General features: G+C 38.4%; 1 protein-coding gene across 46 annotated transcripts in view; it reads right to left on the reverse strand.

Annotated features, from left to right (window-relative positions):
- The window catches only part of SORBS2 (sorbin and SH3 domain containing 2), a 395,454-nt gene that overhangs the window by 133,082 nt on the left and 249,706 nt on the right, over positions 1–12,666 (reverse strand). For 22 of the 46 annotated variants that reach the window (XM_053254397.1, XM_053254440.1, XM_053254427.1 and 19 more), the window contains 4 exons: positions 10,872–10,964; positions 6,501–6,527; positions 4,302–4,357; positions 2,690–3,301 (listed from right to left, as the gene is read on the reverse strand). In XM_053254397.1, the coding sequence (XP_053110372.1) occupies positions 2,690–3,301; positions 4,302–4,357; positions 6,501–6,527; positions 10,872–10,964 (788 nt within the window). Of the gene's footprint in view, positions 1–2,689; positions 3,302–4,301; positions 4,427–6,500; positions 6,528–10,871; positions 10,965–12,666 lie in introns of all 46 variants that reach the window. The other 24 variants (XM_053254437.1, XM_053254436.1, XM_053254423.1 and 21 more) reach the window with 6 other exon arrangements.

The raw sequence follows: 12,666 nt of genomic DNA on the forward strand, positions 1-12,666 counted from the left end.
GGACTTTCTGACTTTCCCACCCTTTGAACAGAAGATTCTTATGCCATATGACAAACTGGTTTTTAAAGTAGATGCAGTTCAGTTAAATTTGAAAGCTGGTTTGCCTTGGTGGCAGAAGTTGGGCTACTTTTCTGGGAATATCAGTTTAATGTCTACCTTAAGGAGCAGCTCTTTGGAACTTGGCCCTTGTATTTTGAGTCTGGGAGATCAGGGACAAATATAATAAGATCTCCCTCCAAGAGGTCTGCTTTTCTGTTGAATCAAAAAAACAACTAATATTAATGTCATCATAATTGTTTAGGTTTTTTTAAATAGCTTCTTCAACATAATGATTTATAATTCCTATCTCAATCCTTGCAAGACAGTTAAACACCTCATGAACATTAAATAGCCTAATCCATTCCACCTCAATTTAACAGTGGCACCTTTTAACTCAGAATGCAACAAATACAGAGCTAATGCTCCTCCTTTAATGTGTCACTCATGTGAAGATTTTATATTCTTTGAGCTGGACGCTTTATGAAATGCCTTCCTGAAAACCATACCATACTACCATTTGCCCTTAAAGTCCTTTAAATGAACCTTTGTGCAAAGTGTGAAAGCTCACATGTATTTATTTGATTTCTGTTCCGCCCTTCCAAAAAGGGCTCAGGGAGGTTTACATTAAAAACCCTAAAATCAATTAACTGTTAAAATCAAAAACTGTAAAAACAACATAAATTGTTGTTTATAAACAAATTAAAACAGTTTTTAAAACCCTGGAAAACCAGGGAAAACCAAACCCTTACGGTTTAAAAACAGTTTTAAAACCCTGGAAGGCCAGGCCAAACAGATAGGTCTTAAGGGCTCTCTGGAAGGCCAATAATGAACTCAGATTACGGATTTCTGCCGGGAATGCATTCCACAGCCCAGGAGCAGCCACAGAGAAGGCCCGCCTCTGAGTCGCCACCAGACATGTTGATAGCAACTGAAGACGGACCTCCTCAGATGACCTTAATGTGCGGTGGGGATCATACCGAAGGAGTACGATCATGTAGGAATTGCAGTGTGACATATGGGGATATTTCCTCGCCTGAATCAAATGATCTCAAGTAGTTATCAAGCTGAAAATAAATGCTTAACAGGACAACTTTCAAATTGTACTCTTTCAAAATGATTATAAAGTCTTTTGCACACCAAAATGTGCTATTAAAAAGTAGCTCCAAGAGGTGGCAAAATGTCTAGACTTGTAGAATGAAGGTGCTTTTAGTCAGTGACGCTCTTACCCCTGGACTTTGGGGCTAAAGTCCAGGGCCCCCAAACCCTTGTCCCCCCCATCCTCTTGTCCTGGGTGGTGCAGTTGCTGCTAGCACGCACTGTGCCAGGTGGTCAAGTGTGATTGTGACCTGTGCCGGGAGTGGGGGAAAGAAATATGTGGGATTGGAATATGTTAAATTGCATGTTGAAATGTTTCTGCTAATGCATAATTGCATAAATAAACCTGTTTTATAGTTTTACATTCTTGTGAGTTCAGTTGCTGTTTGTGCCCTCAGGAACCCATGTGTTAAAAAAATACTGTGTGTGTCGTGTGTCTGTGTGTGTGTGTAGGGGCTTGATGCTTATCTTGCAGTGGGGAGGGGGGCCTCCGGGTGGGGAGTGGGGCTCCAAAGGTCCAGGCTCCAAAATTACCTAGGAGCACCTCTGCTTTTAGTCAGCTATTTGTTGCCAGCATTTTCTCACTGATGTGTATGAGGACTGATTCAGACTTGTGCCTTACCTCTCAGCAGCATGACGACCAAAGTAGCCTCAGATGAAGTGCAAACACTCCCAGATGTAATTAACACCTAGTTTCTAGCAATCCGCAGTCTACTGATTAACCCCATTCCACCCTCTTCACCAATTCTGCACATATAGACATCCATTCAGCAGTCTGAGTGGGCTCCAGCTGCTGTGGTACAGAGAAGTGCCAAATGTAGATGTGCAACTTGCACACATGCATCTTGTTCTTTCAGTATAATAGGGCAGGGATTCAAATATTCCCCTCCGTGGCAGGGCAGACTTCTTACTTTATCAATGCCGGAGAAAATGAAAGAGCAACAGCTAGAATCAAAACTTGTTAAATGTGCTTGTTTAAAGTACGTTTGTGTGCACATGGTGTGGGAAGGAAAGGGCTTGCTGATTTTACTGTTCAGCAGCTTTCTTGTGTGGTATCCACCTAGTTGGATGCCACACAAGATACTCTAACTTTGTGAGGCAGCTTTTTGAAGTATGAAGGGTATGGTATAAAGGGAGGGCTAAACATCTCTAGCATATGCATGAAAGACCACAAATGCCCTTTGGATCCTGGTCATTCCATTTAAGGAGTATAATATGTCCAAACAGTGTTACTTGGAAGGTGCATCATTTGATATCCAGGGGAATGCCTTTCCTACAGATCAGCTCAATTGCAAGCAATAAGCTAATCTACTTACTTAATGTGTGCCTAAATATCCTATGTTCCTTTCCTCTTCTCTCTCTATGCATATGGGAAACATATTAAAACCAATTTAAAAAAAAAAAATCAAAATGGTAACACTATTATCAATATGGAAACAGGTAGTTTTACCCAGGAATTGTAGCTACTAGTTAAAGCCATGTGAGTACACTAAAGAGAAAGAAGTTAGGTGACAAAGGAAAGATCTAAAATAAAAGAGAGAAAAACATAATATACCACATTGCATTCTGTGGACTGTGCAGAAGGAACTGTAGACATGTGTTGCATATTGTTTGGAGGCATCTTTGAAGTGTCTGGAGAAAGCCTAGGTGGATGATGTTGGCTTTGAGGCTCTGCTTTATTATCAGGGATGGGTACTATCTGAATTGAGAGAGATGCTTTGTGTATCTCAGGCACAGGGTGACAGGCAGGTGAGACAGGCCTCTGTGGAGTTACTGATGTTTCAATAGGCAGAGGCTGTTGCTGTGTACGACAAGGAACACTACTGGATACATTTCGTGCCCGAGTTAATTTCAGGGCAGAGACTCTACGTTTTTGAGACTGCTGTTTGTGGCCTTGATGAATTGTAGTTCTAATACCAGCTATTGTTTTTGTGCTGGAAACTGAGGCCAAAGGCTTGGTGAGTTTTTGTGTGTAAGACACACTCGTGTTAGCTTTTTTAGCATAAACTGTCCTCCGAACAGACTCCTTGTTAGTATAGTAGTCAGCATCAGGAGGAAATTTTTTTGTTTGTTTGGTGGTTATGGACCGGGAGTTAATTTCATTCTTTTTGTGATTAGTTATTCCAGATCTACCAAAACTTTCTTTCCTAGGAGGTAGTGGGGGTGCCTTATTTGCCAAAAGCATCCACACAACAAAATAATATTACAGAGAAAAAGAGAAAGCAAAATGTTAACAAGAAAGTAAACTGAGTTACTGTAAGACATGTCATTTTAAATACAGGCACTAATACAAATCTGGCCAAAGTCATAGGAGAGATTTTGAATTAGGCCACAACTTACTTCAACATTCCATATTAGAACATTTAATTTTAATATGTGGAAAACCAGAGACTACATTTATAAGAGACCATTCTGTGGTCAATAATGACCAAGTAACATGAAACCTTTTTTCTTTAGATAAATCTAATCTGATAATACTGTGATAAATAAACCTGATAATGTTTATCAGGCATACAACCTTGAAACTGTACAGATAAACATGATTTTAGTCATGCACAAGACAGATAATTGTAATCAACAGACTATTCTGAAGAGAATTAATGTATGTCCCTTTAATGCTTCTGATTTACAGTAATAGAAACAGGAGTGGGGAAATGAAGCATATCATCTGAAGGATGGATAAAAGTTTCCATATTAAGTCAAATTAAGTTCAAATGACTGGTACAATCATTAAAGCATGTTGAATTTCTTTTAATTAAAGTGCCTAACAAAATTTAACAAAAACTATAACCCAATATGTTTATTTTCAATAAACAGTGCACATTTTTTAAGCATTTGAAAACTAAGGGTAATATTATCAGGTGATATTGTCATCATAAAATCTGATGATCGTTTTATAGCTGTGTCCTTTGCTCTCTGAAATGAATTTAGTGCAGGAAAAAACCAGCAGCTCGGCATCCAAAGGAGTTTAACATTCATATGTATGCCAAAACATCAATATCACCACAAATTAACAGGCACATAGTAATGCTAGAAAAGCATCGGGGGGGGGGGGGGATATCATCTGAATGGAATGCCCCCTGTATATTTTATGAAATGCCAGTACTGTAGTGAATTTTGGAAGTTCATATGAACTCAAAGTATGATTCTGCATGTCTGCCATTTACCTGAGCTGGTGATTTCTTCTCCTGTAGATTTGGCCGGACACTTCGAAAGCCTTTTGCTGCAAGAGAGGAGCTGCTAGTGTCTCCATTCAGTGTTTCTCTACTCCCATTGTTAAATGATCTCCAAGCTTTTATATGAAAAGAAACCCAAGCAAATTTATTTCTGATAAAGAGTTATTTTAATTATGTAACAATTTAAATGAGTTTCTATACAGGTATTTGAATCTACATAAATATAGGTTGAATGAAAATAGTTGAATGAATGTTGAATGAAAATAGTCCAGCAAAAAAGGGCAGATCCATACTTTCCTGCTTCTGTTTGCCTTTTTAATGGGTTGTGTGTGTATGTTTTATGACGTAGTTATACCCCTACTAATTGGGCAAAAAGTACCTTTTACAGTAGGGACCCACATATTTAGTGGGGGAAAGCAACTGTTCCTATTCATCCCCATACAGTATCCTTCCAGTGACCATTGCTGGTGTCTCCTTTAGGGACAGGGAACTAGCTTTTCATACCTTTTGCTACATAAACTGCTTTGGTCACATGTCTTATATTCATTTGGCATATTTGTACTGGTTCATGCAGGCATCAACTCCGACTTCTGAATTACGGCAGGAGTGCTAGTGAAGAAAATGTCTGTTCTCTGGTGGTGCCACGACATGTTTACCTTGCATCAGTCTTCATCTTCTAATGTACCAGGTCCTTGAAATTATCATGAGCTTTTAATAGTATGAGAAATCTTTTAATGGTATTTTATCTGTTTATTTGGTTTTCTCTTTCTAATGGTTGGTTTTAATGTTTTGTTTAATTAGAATGGTATATTTCCTTTTAATTGTTGTGAGCTGCCTTGAGGCTGCAATCATTTCCCATGAGGTTGCCGTATATCAAGTCAGACTACTGGTCCACTGACGTAACTTAGTATTATTGACTCTGACTGGCAGCACTCTCCAAGGTGTTAGGTGAATTTACTTCACACTTGTTTCCTGATATCATTTGGGGGTGGGGGTGGGGGAGGAGATGCAAGGAACCGACCTTCTACATGCAAGGACAATTCAGGACTTTCTACATGCAAAGCATATGCTCTTCCACTACTACCTGAGCTGAAAGTCTTAGGCTCTGTGAGTAGCTGCTCCGTGTGGGAAGCTGCCAGAATTGCAACATTACCACTGGAGTTAAAAGCTTTGGACTGGCCTCACCCAGCTGGAGAGCTGAAAAAGATGGAGGACTTCTATTCCTTGGCTACATTGCCTGGAGCACCTTGGCTGAACATTTGGCAAGCACTAGGAAACTTCCTTAGATGAGGTACTAGAATCCACCCTGTTTTGGAGCAGGACAAGGGGATAGAGGAGGAAGCTTCGTTGGCCTCTGCTTGGCCTTTCCTGTGAAAAAGAAGGTAGAGGGCTTGCTTGATCCTGCTACCTAGGTACCTAGAGAAGCAAGGAGAAGGTGACTACAATTTTTGACATGGTGACCAAGCCAAAAATTGTGGATGTCTATTTCGAGCCTTTATTCTTATATTTAAAATCTGTCTTGGTGTTTGGTGCGCCAGGAATCTCCTTCCCTTAAGGTTTTAAAAATGAGATTTTACAGGTGCCAGTTGACATAGCATGAATAATGCTATAGATTATAACCTTCAATGTGAAACACAGGATACTACTGCCTTGCTGTTTGAGGTATAATTTGCATTCAATGTTGAGCTACATTTAGTAGCAACTTGCAGTTAAGTATTCACTGATAAGTTTTCAGCAAACAATAAAGCTGTTAACTCCAGTGACCAGTCTAAATTCTTCTATATTTCCCTGCAGCATCCTAATTGGAAAAGATATTGAACAGTTCCTGCCCTAAGTTACTGAGAGTGTAATGCAAGGTCTTTTGGAAACTTTGGCTTTCCAGTTGTTACTGAACTACAACGCTCACCATCCCCAGCCACAATGTCTGGATTTCTGCAGGACAATAAAACAGGGGCAAAAGTAGGTTTATCATCATCCATTATAAGGCTGAGCACAACTGCATTAAAAGCTTGAAACCACACACAGAGAAAATCATCTCCCATGTGATCTCTCTAGTTCGACGTTTAGACAGGTCTCAAAATTAGTAAGGTTTGTGTAGGAAAGCAGTTGCAGGTAAATGCTTGCCTTCTTTATTCCTTTCACAAGCAATGCTAGTACAGTATAGTCACCCTTAAAGAGATTAATATTTACCTGAATCTGGAGACAGAGAATCAAGTCCTAGAAAAGAGAAAAGAATCAAAGTCAGTGTGAGTATTCTTACACGCTATGGATCTCTGATGCTCAGGGTAATTCACCTACCAAAACTAATTGGCCCATATACTTTGAATACAATGGTATGTATGTACCAGTGTGTCAAGAACTTTATTCCTAAAAGCTACAATCTTAAATATACATACCTGGGATAAGCCACCTCAGAACTCCACAGAACTAAACAAACATGCTTAGCATCAGATTCAGTGCCTGATTCTTCTTTCTTTGCTTAGCCAAAACTTCTTCTGACTTTGATTATGAGTATGTTGCCCCCAAAACAAGCATAGTAATCAAGCACATGAGCACTTGGGTTCTGGTTTCACATTATTTGTATTTAACAAGATGGCTGATGGAAAATACATCAGGTTATCTGACTGAAATTATGGAGGATTGCAGAGGAGAAGAGTATACCTGATATTCTAACATTTGCTGTGCCTTTAAATACATTTTACATACTACGATGTCAAAGGTATCCATTAATCGTAAAGGATTGCTGCATTTTTCCTTGTTTCTCTGTATGTGCATGAGTCTTTTACTTTTTAAATTTGAAATTTATTTTTATTGTGATGGCCTTTGGCTATAAACAAGAAACAACAACTACTACTAAGATTTTATTTATTTATTTATTTATTTATTTATATACCGCCTTTCATTAAAAACAACCCCAAGGCGGTTTACAAAAGTTAAAAACATACAATAAAAATGACAATTAAAATATTAAGCTAAAAATATAAAACAAATCTAATTTAAAAACTATAAAATACAAGCATTAAAACTATAAATAAGTAAAAACAGATAGAGGCAGCAGTAGAAATGGTCATGTAAAAGCCTGGGTAAAAAGCCAAGATTTAAGAAGCTTTCTAAAAACTGTGATGGAGTCTGAGGAGTGAATGGCCACTGGGAGAGCATTCCAAAGAAGATGACACATCTTCTGTGGACCCCTGTCATGGTGCCTTCCCCTACAGAAACTGATTTCAAACTCTGCTCCATCATCAGTCTCCAATTAATTATGTTTGTTGTTTGTTTGTTGTTTGTTGGTTCAATTTCTATACCGCCCTTCCAAAAAATGGTTCTGGGCGGTTTACACAGAGAAATAATAAATAAATAAGATGGATCCCTGTCCCCAAAGGGCTTACAATCTAAAAAGAAACGTAAAATAGACACCCGCAACAGTCACTGGAGGAATACTGTGCTGGGGGTGGAGAGGGCCAGTTAATCTCCCCCTGCTAAATAAAGAGAATCACCACGTTAAAAAGGTGCCTCTTTGCCCAGTTAGCAGGGGTGTTTATGCAAAGGTGTTTTAAACATTGTGTTTATTTATGCAAAGGTGTTTTAAATTATGCAAAGGTGTTTTAAACACTGCACTGTAGATCATTTTGCAGACCATTTTAAAGGAGCCACTCTAGCTGTAGAAATTAGTATTTTTAAGGCAGTTAAAGGATTATTATAGTTAGAGAAGTGTGTATTTATGATAGAGAAACATATTTACCATTTTGCCAACTTCCTAAAATGATGTCCGCTTTGAAGAGAGCTACAGAAGATGCATTGATTAACTGGAATTATATTTCCACTTAGGCAATCAATGCTTATGGTTCCATTAAATCTTACTTTCAAAAGACTATATTTCACAGTTACTCTTTTTCTACTCCCTTTTTAAAAGCATTATCATTGCTTTATCAGATAAGAGTATAAAGTAGATTTAGCTATAGTAGATTTTAAAATCAACTGAATATTTCTTAGGAGTCATCTTCATTGTACTTAAACGTGAATTAACAATATCAGTGGCTGATACCAGGCGATTTACTGGGATCAGTTTGTGCTCATGGATATTTGTCTAGGGATGTTGGATAACCTCATGTAGTTCTGTAAATAACAGAAGTACTGTACAGGAGTTATAGTTTTATAGTCCTTTCCTCACTTCCCTTGGTACCTTAAAATGCAAATAATAGTTAAAGAGCTTTTTTGTGTTAACAAAATGGCCAGAGACCTTTGAGAAAGACATGACTTCTAAAATTTTGGCATGGCCAAAGTTTAAAACAGAGAGTTGTACTTTCCAGCTTGACAACTTCTAAACAAAACAAAACAAAAATAGCCAAGAGTGAAATTTAATGGCCAAATGTGGGTTCTGAAACCTGCTTTATGCATTCTAGCCACCAAATAGAAGGCATTTCAATCCAACATACTAAAGTGCACTCACAATATTGAATGCTACATTGCTTCCAATTTGGTGGCAATGAATGAACGCTACTTCCTATAAAAATTGTTCAAATATTCATATATCTTGTCATATCATATCATATACCGATAGATGTTCTGGGACTCTTGCACTGTAATTTTATCAAGAGCATTATGGTGGTTTTTTTCTTTCTTCCCCTGCAAGGGTTTTAACAGTTTCTTTCTAGCTGAGCAATCACAGTGATGATACAGAAGAACTAAAGGTGGCATTCTATTTCAGTATATAGCCAGCTTTCTAGTTTTCTTTAGGCATCATTCTTTGGATTCGCAGAAAAGGTGGTGCCACCTCCTAAGAGCCACTATAATGATACTTCCTGAGGGAGGATTCCTTGCAATGAATCATTAGCACATTGATTAACTGAATACCTGCAGAGACTAGGATAGTCCCTAAGCTTACTGGCCCAGTCTCTGTGTGGCTTTCAGGTATTCAGTCAATCACAACCTAAGAAAACCTCCCTCAGGAAGTACCATTATAGTGGCACTCGTTCAACTGAAAAATCAAGGAATAACTAAGGTTAGAATCAATAGCAAAGTTCAAAAAACAGACTGTGGCAGGGTACTGACTAAAATCATGCGCAGGTAGGTGTGTGTGTGTGTGTGTATGTGTGTGTGTGTGTGTGTGTGTGTGTGAGAGAGAGAGAGAGAGAGAGAGAGAGAGAGAGAGAGAATTAGTAAATCAGCTTGCAGTTTGCAAGCATATTCACGTCTTATGTCACTGTGATACTAATCTTGCCCCTGCTAACTGGGCAAAGAGGCACCTTTTACCGTGGTGATTCTCTTTATTTAGCAGGGGAAGAGTAACTGGCCCTATCCACCCCCAGCACAGTACTTCCAGTGACTGTTGCTGGTGTCTATCTTATGTTTCGTTTTAGAATGTGAGCCCTTTGGGGACAGGGAGCCATCTTATTTATTTATTTATTTATTTATTATTTCTCTGTGTAAACCACCCTGAGCCATTTTTGGAAGGGTGGTATAGAAATCAAATTATTATTATTATTAATCATCATCATCATCATCATCATCATCATCATCATCATCATCATCATCATCTTCTTTTCCTAGCTCTATGAGGTCTTATGACCTATGCTGTCTAATGAGAGAGTTTCCTTACATTTTTCAGGGCATTCTTGCATTTTTCCAGGGTTTTTTATTTTTTCGGGGTCTACTCGAAGTCTAGAACATACCTGCAAAAGCAGCATGTCTCTAACTTTTGTGGTTTGGTCTGAGAGTTTCATGTCAGTGGGTGGGAGGGCTGGTGGGAGAGGCAATGAGTGAGTGAGGGCTTGGAGCTTGTATCTTAACTTTATCTTGTTGTGATTCTAGTCTTCTAGCTCTACAAGGTCTCATTCTCCATGCTTTCCAATGGGGGCATCTTTATGGATTTTCCAGGAAAGTAATGATCCCCCCCCTAGGGTTTTGATTTTGGGGGGATGGCCTGGGCAAGGTCTGGCAACTACCTGCAAAAATGGCATGTTTTTATCTTTTGTAGTTTGATCTGGGAGTTTCATATCAGTGCACGAGTGAGTCAGACAGTAAGTGAAGTCCAACCAGCTTTATATTATCTGTATCAATTCCCTGTATGGCCAGGGAATATATACCTCATTCTAAAATGAGAGATACCAGGGCTGTAGCTTACCTATGACTAACAACATTGACTTGGGAGCCCTTCTCACTAAATACAGGTGTGGGAACACACACTATCATTGCTCAGAGAAAAGCACATGCTTAAATGTTCTCAGTGATTTCACACTTTCTAGACCAGGTACTGACAATAGGTGCTAGGGCAGCACCCAGATCAAATTAAGTCACTTATGCATCCAGTGTAGAACTAAATTGCACGAACATGCTCCATGAGTCTAAGAAACTCCCATATGGTCACAGTCTAAGCATCACCAGAAGAAAAACACAGTGGTGATAGAATGACAAAATCATTTGCAATACAATTGTGAGGGGCAGCAACCATCTTGGTAACATGCCCTGATATTCAACCATATAACACTGTCAAAATCTGTAAACACTAACAGAAACTCAACACAAAGGCATTCGAGTGAGGCACTGCTTGGTTAATAGTTATACCTGCGGTAAATAGGTTTGGAGAACTCTGAACTCTCTTCACGGCAGTTAGTTTGACAGACATGGCAGCACGTTTGCGAGCACACCCACCACTATCTGAAAGCACAAAATGACACAAACACAGGCCCACAAGATAGATAGCAAGCGCATGCAACATTTCGCATGGCATTAAGTGAGAATGCAAATACAGACAAATTCATGCAGTTAGCATTTGCTGTTGATCTATACATATGTACCAAAGGGCTAGGAAAGCTGTATTAATTAATACTACCATTCCAAAGAATAAACAAGCCAAGAGGTTTGTTATGTGATTTCCAGTCCTGGAAATATCACTTGTGTGTAACTTACTCTCCACAAACTGACTAAAATGAAGGATTAAAGTTGATACAACATTATATCTTCAATAAATGGCATTATACAGCAATATAGTGAGGCACTAGGTATAACATGAAGTTGTGATTTATTGTATGGTTTGCTCTGTTTGTTCACAGAATACTTTACATTACTAAAATTTCTCAGGTCTATCTGTAGCAGGAGCTATCTCTGTGTTGTTTTAACAGAGTTCCCCATCCTACAATTCTAACCATCTTCCAGACAAGCTAGGGAGATAAAACATATAACACTTAAAATTCTGTTTCAGGTAAAAACTTGAGATTTGCAGCTGATCAAATGCCCTTCCAGTTTTTGATAATTCGTGTCCTTCAGTAGATTCAGTGAAAATCTATTCCAAGAGATTGTCTAAAACTTCAGAAACTTCAGCAAGTCCATAAGAATTCAGAACATCACACCTCTCTGTTACAATCTGAAAATATTGTTGGAGTTTACTTTTTAATCCCTTTACATTATACAGTGTATTAATGTATCCTCATTCATCAACTTTTCATCAAAGTTCACAGGCAGGTTTCATAATCAGTGAATAAATTGGGGAGAAGATTCTGAATTTTTGTGAGGATTGTGGAATGTACCTCTCAGAAATCCAAAATGCTAAAAAAAATCAAAATGATTTTTGACAAAATGTTTCAGCTTCCACCTTCTTCAGTTAAGAAGGCAGAAACCGAAAAATCTTGTGCATTATATTTTTGTTTGTTAATCAACAATGAATTTCTACAATTCCTTTTGATTAACAGCATCTTTCTGAGATCCAGAATATACTTGTATAGAATTCTGTTTGCAGCTTTAAAAATTGTCTTGTCTTTCTGTCTCTTTCTCTCTCTATATACATATTGATCAGTGGGCTGATTTGGACTATACCACCCAATGGTCTCACCCACCATACATTGAGGGACATCCATTCTATTTGAATAATTGTGTGCATAGTTCACCTAACCTCCTCTCATTGTTCACTTTAAATACTACTTTAATTAATATTTAAATCATGTGTGAGGTGCAGTCCTAATGAGATTACATGAGGCAGAAAAGCATGTTGGGAAAGGAAGCTAGCAAGTATGCTCATGTTTCTTATTATATGGTGGATGGCGCCAGTGACTAGTATTGCCTGAACTGGCCCAATTTGCTCATGCCAGGACTGCTGAAATGGCCTAAAAGCAAGTAAGAAATATTACAAGAAAACTCCAAGTATTTCAAAAGAGTTATCAGCTGATTGACACATTATTCCGATACATTTTGAACCAACTTCTCACTGTTCAATGTAAAGAGAGAGGTTAGTCAGGGAGTACATCAAGGCAGCACAAACATTTTTTTTTATATCTCTTGTGCCCTATCTTCTGCTGAACATTATAACAGCAGCAGCAGCAGCAGCATATTAAATCATGAAATGCTGACCAAGGGACCTAAACAC

Source organism: Hemicordylus capensis, chromosome 5 (assembly GCF_027244095.1).
Source record: "Hemicordylus capensis ecotype Gifberg chromosome 5, rHemCap1.1.pri, whole genome shotgun sequence".
Taxonomy (NCBI): Eukaryota; Metazoa; Chordata; class Lepidosauria; order Squamata; family Cordylidae; genus Hemicordylus; species Hemicordylus capensis.